The following is a 19,360-nucleotide window of genomic DNA, read 5'->3' as shown; positions in this document are numbered from 1 at the left end:
ATTATCAATCGATGAATCGATATACGATTCTTTCTTTCTTTCTTAAAAGATCGATTATCTTCTCGATAATTCAATTCGATACTACTAAATTTTACTATATTCACACGCACCGATCTGTTGTTGGATGTGATTTTTGTTGTAACGAAACCATGCATAATTTTTTTATTGTTGGGATTGTGTACGCATTGTCCTTATTTTTGTTCTGTCTCATTTTTGCTTTGCTTTGTCTCAACTTATCGTCGTACAATGGCGCTGGGGAATTCGCCTTAATAGGCACCTGAAGCCAACATGGAGAAAAAGAAAGAGAGAGAGAGAGAGAGAGAGAGAGAGAGAGAGAGAGAAACGCGCTTCAAAATGAGACCGCCTCATCGGAAGACTAAAGCCCGGATTAAAGTTGTGTATGTTATGTATACACGACATGCACATATATATAGTCAATTTTTATAGTCAAAATTCAACGACCAGTGTGTTAAAATAAGATGAAGAGCGAAAATCGATCGAAAGAATGAAATTCGCAGCCAGTCGTTCTAAATTCAGTGGCTAACCAGTGGCTGACTCCTGAAGATGCGTCAGCTGTTTGTCAGCTGATCAGCATAACAAACACGTCATCGCCGGTGATCGCTCGCGCTTTAGAACCCGATTACTTGCGTTTTGCGAGCACGTGCACGAGCTGCGTTGCACGAAAAAACTTTATGCGTAAAGTCATGAAGTCGTTTCGCGAGATTCTTTCGAACGCGAGCAACGTCCTAATCTTAACCGGCAGTGGTATCTCCGCAGAGTCCGGAGTGCCGACTTTTCGCGGTGCCGGCGGCTTTTGGCGCAAATATCAGGCGCAAAGTCTCGCCACCCCGGAGGCCTTCGCAGCGAATCCGTCGTTGGTCTGGGAGTTCTACGAATATCGCAGACAATTAGTGAGCAAGGTCAAAGCGAACAAGGTAACATAACTTGTCAATCGAAGAGAACAAAACAGTGAGCTCGTTAAAAGTACGCACATTAGATTGCGTTCGATCTATTATAGCGCAGAGATAATTTCTGTAAACAGACAAATAAGTGAACTTTTTTGTTCCCTTAGGCACACGTAGCCGTGGCGGAATTTCAGAAGCGCAAAGCAGCAGAGGGCAAGAGAGTATCGATCGTGACACAGAACATTGACGGACTGCATCAGAAAGCAGGAGCAAAGGACGTGGTGGAGTTGCATGGTTCACTCTACAGGACACGTTGCACCAAGTGTCACAATGTCTCAGTCAATGAGAATATTCCCATCTGCCCATCGTTGACAGGGAAAGGGTACGTCTTTTGAGAATTTTGCATGTCATCGTCGTGAATGAAGTAATAAAAGGCACATAACACCCGCGTATGCATATCAAGAGTCCTCTCATGTTGATCTAATGGTAATGTTTTTGAACAGATCACCTGACCCGGGTATTATGTCCTCCGATATACCGGTGAAAGAATTACCGCATTGCGAGATCGCGAATTGCGGCGCGTTACTGCGACCCGATATCATATGGTTCGGCGAAAATCTGAATGAAAATGTACTGCAAAAAGCTTGTATGTAATTTTCTTTTATTTAACAAGTATGATCGTACACTCTGCTTATGAAATATAAGAAGATACCTCGGACAAACGTGCAACGAGCAATTTACAAATAAATACGAAAGATTTTTATACATACACAATACACCAAACATTAAATAAATAATCGGCTCATTTTTACTCTTCGATTATATATAAAACATAAAAGCATAATGTGAAACAAAAAATGTATGACATGAAGTAAAAAAAAAAAAAAGCAAATTTATCTTGATCGACAATTTCTCACGAAATGTTACAGTTGATCTCGTTGAGACTTGCGATGCTTGCTTGGTGATTGGAACTTCAGCGATCGTGTACCCAGCCGCTATGTTCGCACCGCAAGTGGCACAGCGTGATATACCGGTCGCAGAGTTCAATATAGAAGAAACACCAGCGACAAAACGAGTTCAGTGAGTATAATATTTGTTGGACTATCTTGCGGCAAGCATTCGCCAAAGTTACACGCTAAAACTTCCAACATTTAGATAAAAAATATAAAAATTTATAAATAAAAATATAGGTACACGCGGAACATCTCAATTTATATAAAATGTTTTCATCTTATACGTATAGAGTATATAATATACATTTTTTTTGGAATGTCTGTGGAAAACATTACATCACAGCTTCATGCTTCCGCTTACGCCCACCTTTGGCACTGGACTGTAATAGAAGATATATGCATTATCACCCGTAGATTAATCAGTTAATAAGAAATTAAGACTCGATTGCACCAACCATTGTTTTGGCTTTAAGCGAGATTTAAACGTGTATATATCTATCTCTCTTTATCATTCTGAATAAATAGACAGACACATATTAAAGTTTCGCTTAAAACCAAAATAACGTTGATGTAATTGGACCTAAGAGCACGCTGAGTAATTTTTAAGGGCAATTTTTGTCTTATAGATATCATTTCCAAGGTCCCTGTACCACCACTGTGACAGAAGCTTTGGCACCTTGAAGAACACAAGTATACAATATATTTTACATTTCTTTTTTACAATATTACTTACTTCACAATAGCACACTTCTGTATTCAGTCCGAGCTGATTTAAATATTGCAACCATAACTTTTGTTTGGTTGAGAGTGAATCGCCAGGGCCCTTCACCTCTACAATTTTATACTGCAAGTAGAAATATATGACGTTGTAAGGTATACGACGTTATAATTTAGTAGTAGAATTTATTTACACACACAAATATAACGATTTAATATAATTTTTCAAATTGTAAAGAAATAGATTCACCTGTTTTGTATGTGGATTCCATACGATTAAATCTGGGAAACCAGCTTTCCAAAGTGTGTAATTTTGAATGAGTCGTTCACAGATCCCAACAACACCCTCCACTCCTAAACAAAGTGCTATTTCCTATAAGCAAAAGTAACACTAATATTGTGTTGAATGTCACATAAACGTCAATATTATAATTGCTCACCTGAAAGCTACAACTATCAAAAATATTACTCTGGCAAATAGATGTATATTCATGGCGTAAGTCGAACTGGTGCTTCAAATGGTTGCTAAATGTTTCCACGTCGAGTTTTCGAATAATTTGGAGCTTCATGTCGATCTGTTCCTTTCTATTTTCATAAAATTCCGACGAGAACAAATCCAACGGTGTGGGTTCATATGACGATAGGCAAGTGCCAGGAATGTCCATATTATAAATTTCATCCCAGAACAGCATACCAAAGAGAGTAATTGGCAAAGAACCCTCGCAATGCGCACCCTTGATATATCCTTTATTCTTATAGTAGTATAACGCGAAATCTTCAACTGTAAAATATGTTTTGTCTATCCCATTGTCGATGCACCAGGTACTTTTTCTTTGTGAAGGGTTTCTAGGAGAACATATCGATATACCTTTTATTTATTTTTCTTTCTTGAACCTTTTTAAAAGAATCGATAAATTTTTCGCGTGACTTACCCGCATGACGTCCCTTCTATTGTAACGGAACTTATTTGAGACGTTAATCGCGCTTTGCTGAGATCTTTCTCTAATATCAGTTTAACAATATCTTTTGCATGCTGACTGATATTGGATTTCCTTTTCGCGAGTTTCTCTGCTTTTTCTAACAGATCCAGTCTGTCGACTTCCGTTAAAGTCTTCTGTGACACTGCCTTCGAAAGGAGCCTGACGCTACCATTGGGATCTTTCATATGATATACTTCTATTTTAATCAGTTCGTTGTACCATTGTCCTTTTCTATATTTCATATGACATTTCTGCTTTACCAACATGTGCAGAAATTCTATCGCTTGCGGCAATGTTTCCTTAGTCTTCTTAAATGCGTCGATACTTTTGTGCAGAACTTTGAGCCACAAGTACCCCGGCATAAAGTGCCTGATGTGACTGGGCAACATGGAGTTTTCCAGACTATAAATATGTTACGAAATAACAAATCTTTCAAGATAACCACCAACATTTCCATTACAAAATATATAACTGAATGCATTACTTGTTACCTCTGTGCTTCTACTTTTAAAAGAAGTGACAGATGTTCCGCGGCTTGCGATCCAATTTGTCGTACGATCTCCCATTGTTTCTTTTCAATTGCATTCAATACATTACACAGTGCATTTTTAGCCTCCATATAACTGTAAAGTAAAATTTATGTTAAGAATATAATCTAATGCGAATTGTAAAACTTGATCTAATAACAAAAATCATATTACGTACTTCAATAAATGCCCTTTATTAGCAAAAATAGGAAAGTCACGAACGGTTACTTCCGGGAATTTGATTTCTTTCATTTCAATTCTTAATAACATTTGGAATAAATCTGCCATAGTTTCTTGAGGATCTTTATGCGGTATCAATAGCGTAATTATTCTATCAATTATTTCACTCATTTTAGTATCTATCAATATACAGTATCCTAAGATTTCGTTGACTGACGCGCGTAACTTAGTGGCTGGGCTTGGCATCCCAGGAAACAAAGGTTTTGTTTTATTGTAAAACCTTAGAATCGATTGTATATTATTCTCTTTTTTACCATTGGCATTGATTTTACATTCCTGACAAAGTTTACGGATCTCATCAACTTGTAACAATTTCAATAGAACAGTCATATCTTCTTCTTCCGTATTATTTTTAAAAATAGATCGCGACACAAGTTCGTCGAAGATGGGTTTTAAATTTGTCGATATATTGTCATATTTGATACTGTTTATCCTGTGCCACATATGTTTTCTTTTTAACATGCGTATTAGTAATGCTTGTGCATTTCTTGAAAGCGTCAGTAGTGAAAATATCAAATCCAACTCGTCCTTGTCAAAGTATCCGCAATTGTACGGTTTGGAGAATACATTAGCAACGATTGTAAAGAAATGGCATGCGTACGTTTCCGTCGGTACTATTATGTTGTCGATTTCATATCTCGTTGAAGTTGTTGTATCTATACGATTGTACTTATAGTTGAATTCTCTGCTCGAGTAAACTTTCTCTAAGTCAATATTATTATTAGTAATAGCTCCTTCTTTGGCTAAATTCAGATTATCTATCGCTATAGACATCAATTCTTCTATTCTATCATTGAATAATCTTCTTTGGGCAATATTTATCTTTCTTGGTGGTTCATCCAGCACTTTTTTTATCGGAGAAGATGATTTTGGAGAAAATTTTGAACTCCTGCTTAATACAGGACTTTTCACAGAACTTGTAATAGAAGAAATATGTTTGATAATGGGTGTCTTAGCATAGCTTTCTGTAGTTTTGATTGGACTGTTTACCATATTGGTGTTTGTCAAATTAAATGTCCTACTGTTTATTAAGATCTTATTTTTTTGCGATATGTATTTTTTCCTCTTGTTTACTCTAGATGTATTTGATGTTTTGGTTTTGCATGTAGTGGCAGCTTCCAATTTTTTTAATATTTCTTCTTTCTTATTTGGTAACAGAAAATATTAATATTAACCATGGTTGATATACAGTTAAGTTGTCATTTTATTGTATGTACTAATCATGAGAAATAATAAACTTACTTTTTATTTACTTTTTAAATAATAAACTTACTTTTTTATTAATTGCAGATATTCTTAAATTAGATGGCTTTCCTATGTTTATTAAATTTTTAGTTCTTCTACTGTTGCTTGTAACTTTATAGAACTGATCTATTCGGGTTTGTAACATTGTATCTCTTTCTATCGACACAACATATAGAGATTCATACTACAGCCAGATCAATTTTTAAGATATTTATAAATACATCTAATGCAACAAATATTACTAAGATGCAAGACAGATGTCACAAACATATTCTTTCATGCCTAAAGGAACAAATTGATTATTCTACATTATGCTGTTCAATATCTTTTTTATTTTATTCATACATTATCCTATCCTTAAATAAAACTTAATAAGTTATAGCAAATCGACCAAAAAAATTACAATATTTACATAGTTTGTATTATTAAACTACCAGCAGATGAAAATATAAATGTTTTTATATTAAATGATAAATGTAGTATTGCACTACAATAGAACAGTAAGTACCAATGACATGACACTTAATTTTTGCTTGTAAGTTAACACTTGGTAGAAATAAACGCCTTGTCAATTATATTATTCGTCTTACCTTAAAAACAAAAGGATCTGGAAGTTGATATTAATTTAAAGAAAAAAGTAATAGATCAATATCTCAAGAGAAATACTTGAAAGAATAATGATTATCACTTTATTGAATAATTGCGCGTGATCTATAGCACGGACAGAGGTATATTGATACACTAGACAGAGTGACGAGAGGTTATGATGTGCATATTGCGCAGAAGCGTGGCTATCATGTGGCGGGAAATAAATATGAAATGTGAAACATAACTTTCTAAAAGAGGGAATTTCTTAAAATTTTGTCTCATGAAGTTTGAATATTTTGCACTCACACAATGAGCTTGAAAATTCGACAAAAGTATTATAATTGAAAGAACGTCATATCTTCATATGACATGACAAATAGTAGTAGGTAGGCTGTAAGAAAATTATTTGATAGCCAGTGTAATCAGAATTTATTTTTGCAGGCTCGCTTTATCAAATCTTTTTAATATATATATATATATATATATATATATATTCAAATATGATTTCCACGTGCTGTTAATACAGTCAAAACATAACAACAACCTTATTTGTTCGAGAAATATAAGAGAATTTTGCTGCGTGAAAAATAAGAAATTTGCATCCGATACTTCTCTGAAATAATGATTCTAGGTTACTTTACAACGAGCACGAAAACGAAGAGCATACAATGTAATATGTCGAGGCAAATAAAACGAATACTACAATCAGATTTAGAATTGCTTTCGATTTATCATTCTTTCTAAAGAGGCTGCATACACCTGTACACAGCGAGTTGTAACGCGCCTTACTTATACGCGCCGCACAACCTCTCTCTCTCGTTTTATATATTTATATTTATATATATATATATATATATATATGTCGTTTGCATGTACAGGCTCACGAACTGTATACGTGTATACGTACATATGTATATGAATATGTACAATATAGTCGTTCTCATAATTAGCCGATCTTGCATTTTTCTCGGAGAAAGAGAGAGAGAGAGAGAAAGAGAGAGAGAGAGAGAGAGAGAGAGAGAGAGAAAGTTACATAATTAGAATATATTTAACAGCTAAAAAAAATGCAACCCGTAAATTGACTTACTTATATACACTCAATTAGTTACACTTCGTCTCCTATCGCATGTATGTATGTATGTATACGTTGTGTGTGTTAGTCGCAGTAATTACGAATATTAATACTTAAGTTTCTACACGTAATTTGTAGGAAACGTTAATTCATCTACCTGGTAACACCTCTGTTCTATTTGGAGACAAGATACAAAGGTGAAGGAATACTGGTTTATATTCAGATACGAAAGACGTTCCCTCTAATAAGAAAAGAATCGGAAGAATCATTGTCGCGATGTATTCCAAAATTCATCGCTGCGTTCGCAACTGCGAAGCGCAAAGTATTCGAAAAGTATTTACCGTACCGGTCGTCGTGATAGTTGAAATTCGGGTATGTATAAATCATTCGCTGGGTACCAGTTTGTTTCATAAATAGGACGTGTATTTCAGTATTTGACATATTACATGTGACGATAATTCATCGTTTCTGACAGTTGGGCGACAGCCGCACGTTACGTACATGAACGTTATTTTTTCTAGTTCCTCCCCTCCCTCCCCCTCTCCCCCAATAAAAGGTGTTATCAGGTGACAAAGAAGAGATTAAATGATGCATCGAAGAACAAGTTGTAGGGTTGTCTCTAGAGAGCAAATATTCTATATATACGTCATATAGAACTCTCTACGTTCTCTCTTCACCCCTCTGCGAATTCTCCGACTGTACAATATATGGTATTTGAGAAAAGTGTTCTCCTCTACTATACTCGCGCCCAAAATTTCATTCAAATCGGAGCTTTGGTTGAAGCGTTATTTCTCGTTCCTCTTTCTTTCTCTTCCTCTTCTTCTTCTTCCTTTTTCCTTCTCCTCTTCCTTGCTCTTTCCTTTCTCTTTCCCTTTTCCTTCTTTTATCCCAATTAAATCTTCCTGTCGCACAGCGACATAGAAGTGCCTACTGTATTCACAGAATAAAATACACGTATAGTTAGATACACCGTGTGTGCCTCGACGCTCGTCGGTCGATATTATTGTAATTATCTGTTTAACACGCAAAAAATGTTGAGGAGCTTTCTCGATCTTAGTTTTACCTACAAATAACCGATAAGCTCATTCCTCTCTACTCTGTAATTGCCTCTTCTCGCACGCGAAGCGCGATTAACAGCCTCCTTCCTTCCTTTCTTTCTTTCTTTCCTTCTTTCTTTTTTTTTCTGTTTTCTTTTATCCTGTCATTCCGATCACTCTGAATATTTGCATTGATCTGTCTTACTTCTACTTATACGATACACTATTTGTTTCTCGCGAATGCAACGAATTAGGTAAACACGAAGTCTCACAATCTGACCGATTCTTCGGATTCTCGCGCGTTCGTCTTCTCTTCGATTGAATATCTTGCAATCGAAGCGAGAGATTCGAGTATCCTCATAACAATAGCAATTAACATTTTGTCAACTCGCAATAAGGTACTCCGATCGAACCGAGCTTTTCCTGCCGGTGATTCTTCGTCACGAGACAAATCGGTCTACGCATCGCAGTGGAATTTCGTGTTTGCCAAACCAGAAATGTAAAGCGAACTCAGTCTTTGGTCGGAGCGATCATATCTTGACGATTCTCGACATTTTATTAATTCTTTAATGTCTATTGGGTCGTTACCTTTTTTAACATTAATAAATTTTATATAAAAATCCATATATACCACTATGTTTTGTTGTCAAAGCGCCTCAACTAAAATAAACAAAAATTCTCTTGTCCTTTTCTTTACAAATACGCTCTCGAATCGCTTTTCACTCACATAAAATCGCTCGTTCTTCTCAAAATCATTTGGCGGAAGGGTTGTCGCTTCTTTCTTTTCTTTTTTGTATTTACTGCTTTTTTCTTTTATCTTTCAAGGCGGCGTCAAAAATCTCGTCAACAGCGGCATATATACGCAGCACATACACGCAGTGGTATGTCAGATGTAATGTATGTCTGTGTGTATTATACGTGTACGTGTCTGAATGGCGAGCAAGTAACGTTTATAAAAGCTAGATGCTACGAATATATGAGCGAACAAGGTAGGGAGAATGGAGGCTACAGCTTCGCGCGCAACAGTGAATCTGAGAAAAACGAGAGAAATAATGAAGTCTAATCTAAAGAGTATGTACAAATACGTGTCAGAAAACGGATCTCACAAAAAGTTGTTAGATAATATACAGGCGAAGTGTGTGTGTGTGTGTGTGTGTGTGTGTGTGTCTCTGTTTGTCTGTGTGTGAAGATCTTAACAAAATAATAAGTCCTATCCAGGATAAAATTTCTTTATTACTCCTCCTAAAATCGTCTTGAATTCATAAATCTCCGTACACATCGTATGTGCGCCTACCACAACAACATTAATTACAGTTATTATTATCCAGTTAATTACCTAAAAGTAAGAGATACAATAAGCGTAATTATTTTTATATGTACAATATATCCTTTTTTTTCCTTTCGTTTCTTATTACGACTCAAGTCTCCCTACAATTTGTAACATTCGCACCATAATCTTTATCCCCGTGTTTATCCGCGTTACGGCTGGCTTACAAATCGTTTCATCGTGTTCGACTATTGTGAAAAATTCTTCAAGATAGGCATCTGTTTTCGTTTCTTTTCTCCTTTTTACGGGAATTAAACCTGGCATATTTTCTTCTTTATTCCGGATTATCGATCGACTTCAATGATCAAAGTGCTTTCGAATTTGTCCTTTTAATTGTAATGAATAACGTAATCTGTGTGTAGTCTCGAATTCGCGTATGCGTAATACGTATGCGTTTACACTCGTAATGCGGCTGTTTTCTCCTACAGTAACAAGAAAAATACAACTATCGAATACGTCGAAGGAGAATGTGAATTGCGACTGCGAAGAAGATACAAAAGGAGGAGGTTTGTTACTAGTAAATTTCTCAACATCGACAAGCTGGAAGAAATATCATTGATCCAGGCTTGCGTAGATTCCTCTTGCGATTCGTCTAGAACATTGCGCGCTCATGTGTATGTTTAAAAAATAATATGTACAAACGACGTATTATCAGTTAGTGATTGATCGTGAAGGTATATTCTCTCGACTCTACATGCTTTGCAACACCCTGTTTTTGCTTCTCGAGGAAGCAGACAATACGATGTTGAAAAAGAAACAAGTGAAGGAACGTGGGGAACCCAGAACAGCTAAAGTAACACGCGTACGTTATTGGACTTTTTTTCTCATCGAAGTAACAAGCTTTCATCAGCAAAAGTGTACACAGTTTATCGCCTATAGAGGAGGGGCATGTCGATCAAATGTGAGTACGACGAGATGCTTTGACTCGAATCAATCGTATACGCTTCGGAGATACACCCATAATAATTTGTTCAGTTGTATCAACAGATCTTGCCGGGCGAATTTTGCAACCAATTATACATACACAACGGTACAAAGAACGAAATATCTTTCGTATACGACTCGGCATTCTCGAAATTCTCGGAGGAATGATGCTGAGACATATGTATCTGTCCAAACACTCAATAATGGCACGCCTGACGTTCGTTTACTGACGTTCGTTTCATACTCGAATTTCTCAAGCTGGTGCAGAATGCAATGTGTGGCAGGATTCGAACGCTCACATTCATATCCGAACCATAAAAATGCTAGTCTACAAATAAGAATAAATATCGAACGACTCTCGACGTTTGCACTCGTCCATGGTAAAATGTTACAGAATCTGTGAGAGGACAGATGAAAAATGTGACACAAAGTGCAATATCGTTGCAGATGGCTGGCCACAAATTTACTTGGTCAGGTTTCTTTGTTTCTTTGGGGAAAGTTGAGTTAAATAAAATAAAAAAAAAATTAAAAATTAAAAAAAGAGAAAGGAACGCGTGTAATGTTAATAGCAGAATTTAGGACCGCTTGTGTGTCCGCTTCGCCAAAATCATATTTGAAGTATACGATATCTCTACACCAACAGCAGTAATTGCAATCACTAATATGAAAGACGTAAGAAAGACGTTCTTATGCATCGTCTGTGTGTGTCTCTGTAGATTTTAATACAGTATATAATGCATGATTTCTTTTGAAAATTCTGTAATACAAGCTTCCCAAACGCAACATTACAAAATTACATTATAATTGCATATCAGTCACAATATCTGTGGCGCGGATATGCAGTATCAAAAAGCACGTTTTGGCGATTATTATCGGAGAAAGAGAGAGAGAGAGAGAGAGAGAGAGAGAGAGAGAGAGAGAGAGAGAGAGAGAGAGAGAGAGAGAGAGAGAGAGAGAGAGAGAGAGAGAGAGAGAGAGAGAGATATGTAGTGAAAGAAAATCTTTTTACGTTTATGACATTAATGCTATCAAAGGTTAATCGATAACAATAGCTTCAATATTTCACAGCCTGGAAGCCTTTAAAGTAGTATTACACACACACACACACACATATATATATATATATGTATATATCTACATATAAGGGAAATAGAGCATTACTATAAAGTCCTATAATACTTGAACCGAATCTCTATATACAATATTGAGATAATCGTACAATTTCGTAAGAAATCAATTAATCTATTTTTTTCTCTATTATTTCGTGTACTTCTACTTATATCGAAAGCGATGAGACGAAAGTCGAGCGTACTATTGTACTTACAACAAACAGATTATCATACAATCCCCTCCATTGCTAATATAGCGCTTCGAATTTACATATTGCATACGCTATTGAGAACAAAAAAAATTAGAAAAGAAATACCGCGTCATAATCATAATTTCCAAAATGATCTACCAGTGTGACTTGACTATATATGAAGCCAAGAATCATATTATCGATCAAAAATTACGCACAATTAAACGCAAAGCCTCTATTGATTCTATTGAGCGTTCATCACACGCGACAGATATATGAATACAAAGTTAGTAGAGTTTCTTTTTTTCTTTTTTCTTTTTTTTTTTTATACCGAATTTTGACTGTTTAAGAATGCTGTGTCTGAGAAAGCTTGTTATATATGTCCAGTTATCGTGCCACGTGTACTTGGAGTCGGGTAAACGAGGATTTTAAAAACAATGTCGGGATGAAGGTAATATATTTCGTATCTCAGATATTTACGATTTTCCTTGCATTGAACGAACGAGATTGTTGCAAATTTTTTTCGAAAAGAACGAAGAGATATCGCATGCTTTATTTTAGTCAAAAAAACTGAAATATGTAATTTTCTTTTGTCTACGATATCGTATTGCAAAAGATCACACGGTCACAGGTTAAGTGAACTAGTAAAAGTAAAATTTAATTTTGAGCGAATGGGTAAATCTAAATGGAAAAAATCGTGCATCTAAGAGTGGAAATATTTTTTCATGTGGCTCTATATCGTATATAGCGTTCAATGAGCAAGAAAAACGCGAGATTTAAAGAGCACGAGTCTCAACTGCAGAGCACGACTCCCCGATGGACAGAACAAAGATGAACCTTCGGTGTTTGCATTAGAATCCACGTTTGATTCTGATCCTGCCGCGGCAATATAAAAACCGAGTCGGAGCAATTGCAATTGTACCTAGCCGTATCGCTCTTCAAGTCAACGTAGCGCAGTATATCGCAGCATCGTCCGATATCTCCCAGCCGAGGCAGAGACATAGGCAAGGTAAAAGTTAGCGAAGCCCCCAGTGACGTATTGGCGGCAACAGGGGTGCCAATAGCAGGCATCATGTCACTTCCATCGCCAGTGAGTTTGCTTTGTTTGCCCGTACAAGTTGTGGCTGTTGCTGCGGCTTACTGTCGCATGGCGAATTGTCCACTCTATCCACCTCCATATCCAAACTTTCACTGTAATCAAACGAGCCGACAATTAATACAACTTGACTGGGACATCGTCGTAGTCGTAGGTCACGCATCGCTTGCGACATATAATGTTATAGTATTTCAGTTTGTTAAAGAATGACCTGTTATATTGCTCCGCTTTGGTTACTTGCAAACTGTTACATTGTCAAGTATATATATATATATATAAATAATGTGTATATAATGTCGGTTGTCTATGATCGATGATTCTAAATTCGTTAAAGATTGATCTCTAAATTCTGCACCGACCGAATTGCTACTTTCAATAACGAGTGAGAATCGGGGAGGGCAAATTACCTATTACTATTAAGCGTAATTTCCCCGGACGTTGGGATTTGTTGCGCCTGATTCTGCGTCTGTTGCTGTTGCTGCCTCGCGAGGCTCGCCAATTTACTTTGCGTGATCAGACCCGGTAGCAGACTGGACGGTGGATGCTTCTGCGGCAGAACGATCGTGGATTGGCTGTTCACCACGTGAGTGTTGTTAGTCAGGTTGTTCGAATTGTTTATATGCGGCATCGGCCCGTTCTGGTGACCATTGCCAAAGTTTGTGATGCTACCGCCGACACTGCCACTGCCACTGCCATTGCCATTGCCACTGTTACTGCCACTGCCACTGCCACTGCCACTGCCACTACTACCACCACCACCAACACCACCACCACTGGTCACGGTGCTCGCACTAAACACTCTAACGTTCGCACTACCACCATTACCACTATTACCACCACCGCCGCTAGCGTTGTTGCCGCCGCCGCCGCTATTGTTGCTACTACCGCCGCAACTGCCACCATTTCTATTATTCGTCGGACTAGTCAAGGATTTCGAGAGAATGGAGGCAGCGGTACTGTTATTCGGCAATTGTCTGTGTTGCTTGGACTGGTGATTCGGCTGCGCGTCGACGGCGGCACCAGTGCACTGCGTGGACACTGTACTCGACGCAGCGACGACTTGCTGGTTGGTCGTAGACGTAACGGAGGCCGACGACGACGACGACGACGACGACGAAATCGACGAAGAAGAACTTGTTGAAGTATGTACAACGTTAAAACCACCAGTATTGGCAGCACTGCACTGAGACCGAGCCTGCTGCGTCGCTGTTACAACAGGCGACGCGAACAGATTACTCGCGAGTGGAGTCACCACGAAGTGCGAACTGCCAAGCTCGTCTGTCCGCGAATTCTCGTTCAAATTACCGTCCGACAAACCACTGAGGCACGCACCACCGCCACTGATGCTCGCTACCGCGAGATCAAAGTCCGACGAAAGGGCATCCGTCGAGAAGTAGTCCGCGATATTGAACTCCGACGTGAACGGTGATTCGTCTCCCGCACGATCCGGCTCCACCTCGACGCATATAGACGTTGCCTCGAGCGGGAACGGGTATGGAAGCGGCTTGGGTCGGGAGACTACTGTCTCTTCGTCCGAGTCCATGTCACTGCTTTCCTCGCTTGGGCTAAGCACCGACGTAGGCGGAGTCTTTGGTCGAAAATGTAACCTGAGGAACGGAAATACGTAATATGCCATTTTTCCGTAAAAGTAAAACTTCTTTTCCTCTTTATTATCTCACATATTTTGAGTCATCAACAAGCAGGAAAGATGACGCGAATAATGTATATGTATAAAGCAACGATGTCAAAAAGCTATACCGTTCTGTTTTAACAGTAGTCGTTGCTGTGGCAGTAGTGTTCGAATCAGCTGGTCCACACCTGGACTCGTGTATCGTGAAGTCTAAAGAAGACCATATTTCGTCCATGTCGGTCGTGCAGCGGTCCAATATCACTCTGCACAATTACCAGAAATTTATGAACGCACGTGCTTTTAACAGACACTATTTACTACGTGTCGGTAAATGACACACGTACCTGCCACCGCGACCAAGTCTTCGTCGCGCGAAGCCGATACACCTTGGCACTGGCTTAGTGATGCTGGTCAGTGCAAACCTATACTTCTTGTCAGCCATACCGCCTTCATTTTTATCACACCAAGGCCAATTTCCAAATCCACCTGATACAGGCTGTAAATAATAAAAATCTGTATTTGCCATCTTGAGAAAAAAAAGACTCCCACGCACTAAGGGGAAAAAAAAACTACATTATTTTCATATTTTTCTCAAAGATCCGTACATGTATTGTCATCTGTGGAAGATTTTAGGTGAAACAAGGTGTAATCAGTGTATAACGTGTGTAATCAATACCGATAGATCTATCATAAATTAAGAACAAATCAGTTGATCCGAATGTAACATTTTGCATATATCTGTGTGCTAGTAAAGTTTACACCTCGTCAAAATTATGGTTTAGTAATTATAACTATAATTCTTGAGATTAATATTTTCAAAAATAGCAAGACACACCAAAACTTACCGGTAAATAAGTGCTATTCCTATTTCGACGAAAGGCGAATTGACCCTCATCTGCGGTGTCTTCATCATCGCGATCGGAGGGTAACGATGGCTGGGTGTGCGAATGAGATGGAAGTGGGCTGTCCTCATCCGAACTGATGAGCGGGTCCAGCCCGCTTCCGAGAACACCGGGACGATTCCCTCGGCCGCCACCACTACCCGTTCCACTACGTACGCCGGTGTCATCTAAACTTCCACCTCTACTATCCGTTTTATGTTTCCGCTTTTTGTACTGTCTCTTTTCTTTCCTGGGCACTACTTCATCCTAGATTAAGGATAAAGTAACATTTAGTAAGCTCTAAGATAGATTCATTCCCTTTAGAAACCAAAGCACTTAAGAATGTTACTTGCTTATACATAGATACACGTACTTTATTACAGACTTTGTTTGACCAATTTTGATGAACACCGAATTGATTGGTAAAAAGTGGAGCAAATGCCGGTCGTGGTGCTTTTAATGCCGACACCTCTGCTAATATTTGTCCACTGAAATCTTGCGCTTGATACCTGTGAAATCAAGCGGTCAGATGTTCGTTTACGAACGATGTGAAACGATGTGTAGGGTCATTGACATGAGCAAAGTTTCACACACTAACCGCTTCTCGTAAATCTCAATTGTGAGATGCAGGTGCTCTCGTTTCGTTTTCTCTCTGCGTTTTACCAGCTCTAATAGTGTGACTGCTCTACTGAGATCCCTACGGAGCTTCAGCATTTTTTCGTAACTAGCTTCGTCGTTCTTGCGATTCTTGCGAGTCTGCATCTTCTCTGTCCGGCGTCGAAACGCGAGATATGGATTATTGGCAGCCGAACCAAATCGATGCTCCGTTTTAACAGTCAAAAGCAATGGATGTTGCTGTAGAGAATATGTCGCATTAATATTGACACACACATACACACACACACACGTACGATATATTCAAGAAATAAAAATAATAGATATAAAAGAAATAAATATAAGAACATTAGATATTTAATTAAATAATCGTACAAAGCGCAATAAAACGCGCAGGAAATCTCTATCCCAACAGATAATCCATAAGCATATACTCAAGTTGAAATAACATAACCTTAAAGTCAGGAATGATACTTACAGTCTTGAGACGCTTATTGAGCCAATAATCAAAAACTGCGATAATCAAATCGTCATCTTCTTTTAAAAGTGCCTTGGCTTCATTGAGGGTAACTACAGTTTGTCCAGAACTCTTCTCCAGACGATCCATCATCTCTTCAAATTGAAGCGGGGTTAACTCCATCTTGTTGCTTTGTAATGCAACCCATCTTTCATCCTCAGAATCCATATCATAGTCAGGTATATCTTGTTCCATGGCAAAGGCTAGAAAATGAAAATACACCCATAAATTATTTATCAGAAAAGGAATTGTCGAGAGAACATATTGTGAAAACTATTTTTTTCATGCCGTCTTACGTTGCATGTGTATTAATTGGCGAGGCAGCTTATAATCAGCAGGATATATTTTATCATAAACTTCCGCATCTGCCAGATCAGTTACTTCAGGAGTAGGAATGATTAGACCAGTACATATTGCTCTTTGAAGGTGATGTTCCTATAGAATAAATACATCTAATTAATTAATATTATAAATTGGAGCGGAAATTATAATAGTTGACTTATTGCATCTCTAAGTAAACAAACGTTATCGTCATATACATGTGTAACTTTTATAATGCAAACTATTTACATAATTATTTAATAATGCATTTGATACTGTTTATATAAATTAATTTAATTTTGAAAAATTTTCTCCAAATAACTAATTTTTTCTTATATATTACACATAATTATCATATTTAGACAAGCATATAAAAATAACAGGTAATTTATATATATTCTTGATAGCAATATCCAACAATCAATTGTATCACGAGAATTGCTTAAGTTCATTAAATATCAATTAAAATATTGCTATAATATACAGAAGGTCAGACATTGTAGATATTTAAGTGGTTTCAATGTTACCGCTATATATTTACAATTTGTTATAAAGTATATCCTAATGTAACACATGTAGCAACCCGAGTCACAAGTATCAGAACAACAAGTCTATTTGTTTAAAGTTAAACTGAATATAAGGTTTCCTTGTGAAATTAAATTCCAGTATATCAGTACCGTCGAAAGCTGAAGATCCCTGTACCTGGAAAGCATCGTGACAACATTATCAAGATATCAAGTGTGAAAACACTTGACATTTTGATGCAGAAGGCAGAAACAACGTCGTCTAGCCTGCGCTAGAGAAAGGGGACCTGCGATTACCGATAAACGAAAGACTGACAGCTGTCGCAGGGTTTCGGGTGTGGGGCAGGAGGGTGCACGGAAAACAGGAGAGAATCATGATCGAATTGGCAATTACGCTGAAACGAGAAATTTTGCAATTTTCCGAGGTACACGATGAAGACGGAAACCGCCATCTGCCGGTTGTTTACGAAATCGAGCGCCGTGCGCGTAAGATGGCGGACGGGGAAAACATGCTGGAACGAGAGACTGGACGTTCCGACTTACGCATTCTTCCTCCTTTTCCATGCCGCTGGGCATTTGGGGCACAGCGCGGTTAATGGCCGAATAATCTGGCAGGTCCGGTAGCTCCTCGGCCATGTAGATCGGCATGGGCTTGGATGCGTCCAGGGCGCGCGCCCTGAACGACAGCTTGCTCATCCTGAGGGTGGCTGGCTCGCGCGTGTTGACAACCAAGGCTGGCTGGTCGCACCGTGAGAGGCCAGTCGGGTCGGGCTGGGGGGGCCTCGGGCTCGTGGAACGCCGTGGACCTGCTTTCGAGGCCTGGCTCGGGGCCCTGGGGCCGAATTACCCGGCACAGAGAGTGCTCAGCGCCTCATCGTTCCTCGGCCATCGCGCTGGAACACGGTCACTCAGTCACCAAACGAGATATATCACTTTGAAAACATGTTTGCGTGACACGGTCCCTGCTCAAAGCCATCATGGCCGACGCACAGCCATTTAACACGTTCGGCCGCCGCCGTGCAGTTCCACGGGCCGACGTGCGCCGCGCGGGAATCGCCGCGTCGTCGACGACGCCGCCACGCCGGCCAGATCGACCTACCCATTGGACGTCGCGGTCACGCCATGCGTTCTGCGTCTTATGAACTCTGTTTAAACCTCTCCCCGTTCGAATTCACCGTAGCAGACCACACGGCACAACTGGAAGAAATCCAATCGTGCAGGCTGATCACGCCTCAAAAAATTACCTCAGAAAAAAAAAGAAAGAAAAAAAAACACGGCAGCCTTGCCGACAGTCCTCGAGAATTCATAAGAGATCTAAGAGAGACGTCCCGTTTGGACGTTTTCGGAAATTAATCAACTGTGTCATGGAATTTTCATATTACACATTCTCTGACGACTTCCCGTTGGACAATTGTTCCTGTATTTCACGCATAATAACATTGATGAGTATAACTGTTATGTGTTTACCACTTGAAGCGTTGTTGTCGACAACACTGTGCCGTCGTAGATGTATTTTATAAAAGTTCATGAATACGTGTGTGTGCGTACTTGCGTCGCATTGATATTTCTCGAAATGCTTGATCCGAATTGACTCGATTTCTCGCGAATCACGATATCCCTCGAGCACTCGAAGACCACGTGTCTCGATTCCTACTGCCATGACGATATCCCCTCTCACCCTACTTTTGCCGCGCGCAGTGACATACGCGAGTATGAATATAAGGTTTGTTCTTTTTAGTTGCATCGAACCATGTTGGAACGTAAGTTGAAGACGCAGCTTTTTTTTCACCGCACGAATGACACATCGCGGAGACCGCTTGGTTGTTATTACGAACCACGTGCTAGGAAAATGTCCGGAAAACATACGTGATTTAATTACAGACTATTCATTTCATTCAGTTTTTCTTTTCAAGATCTAGTAGCGACGTAACGGCAATCATGAAATTAATTTTTCATATACT

The 19,360-nt window shown here is 38.8% G+C and overlaps 3 protein-coding genes across 3 annotated transcripts; 1 reads left to right on the top strand and 2 right to left on the bottom strand.

Annotated features, from left to right (window-relative positions):
• The first annotated feature begins 333 nt into the window (after positions 1 to 333).
• Positions 334 to 2,835, top strand: LOC105189544 (NAD-dependent protein deacylase sirtuin-5, mitochondrial). The gene is made up of 5 exons (XM_011151724.3): positions 334 to 935; positions 1,073 to 1,287; positions 1,409 to 1,551; positions 1,835 to 1,985; positions 2,485 to 2,835. The coding sequence occupies exons 1-5, from the start codon at positions 693 to 695 to the stop codon at positions 2,537 to 2,539; spliced, it is 807 nt and encodes a 268-aa protein (XP_011150026.1). The 5' UTR covers positions 334 to 692; the 3' UTR covers positions 2,540 to 2,835.
• Positions 2,010 to 6,598, bottom strand: LOC105189545 (fanconi-associated nuclease 1). Its single transcript, XM_019844365.2, has 8 exons — positions 5,596 to 6,598; positions 4,261 to 5,465; positions 4,047 to 4,178; positions 3,508 to 3,957; positions 3,016 to 3,421; positions 2,826 to 2,948; positions 2,592 to 2,702; positions 2,010 to 2,238 (listed from the first exon to the last, which is right to left on the bottom strand). Exons 1-8 carry the CDS (start codon positions 5,710 to 5,712, stop codon positions 2,191 to 2,193), a joined length of 2,592 nt encoding a protein of 863 aa, XP_019699924.1. The 5' UTR covers positions 5,713 to 6,598; the 3' UTR covers positions 2,010 to 2,190.
• Positions 6,599 to 11,480: 4,882 nt separating this feature from the next.
• E(Pc) (Enhancer of Polycomb) lies at positions 11,481 to 19,314 on the bottom strand. The gene is made up of 10 exons (XM_025297302.1): positions 17,943 to 19,314; positions 16,851 to 16,989; positions 16,516 to 16,757; positions 16,021 to 16,277; positions 15,796 to 15,931; positions 15,387 to 15,689; positions 14,886 to 15,037; positions 14,670 to 14,804; positions 13,319 to 14,518; positions 11,481 to 13,006 (listed from the first exon to the last, which is right to left on the bottom strand). The coding sequence occupies exons 1-10, from the start codon at positions 18,093 to 18,095 to the stop codon at positions 12,886 to 12,888; spliced, it is 2,838 nt and encodes a 945-aa protein (XP_025153087.1). The 5' UTR covers positions 18,096 to 19,314; the 3' UTR covers positions 11,481 to 12,885.
• Between the last annotated feature and the right edge of the window lie 46 nt (positions 19,315 to 19,360).

Source organism: Harpegnathos saltator, unplaced genomic scaffold (assembly GCF_003227715.2).
Source record: "Harpegnathos saltator strain DR-91 unplaced genomic scaffold, Hsal_v8.6 scaffold174, whole genome shotgun sequence".
NCBI classification, from domain to species: Eukaryota; Metazoa; Arthropoda; class Insecta; order Hymenoptera; family Formicidae; genus Harpegnathos; species Harpegnathos saltator.
Note: the sequence above shows the minus strand (reverse complement) of the source record. Positions and strands in the feature narration are given on the sequence as shown.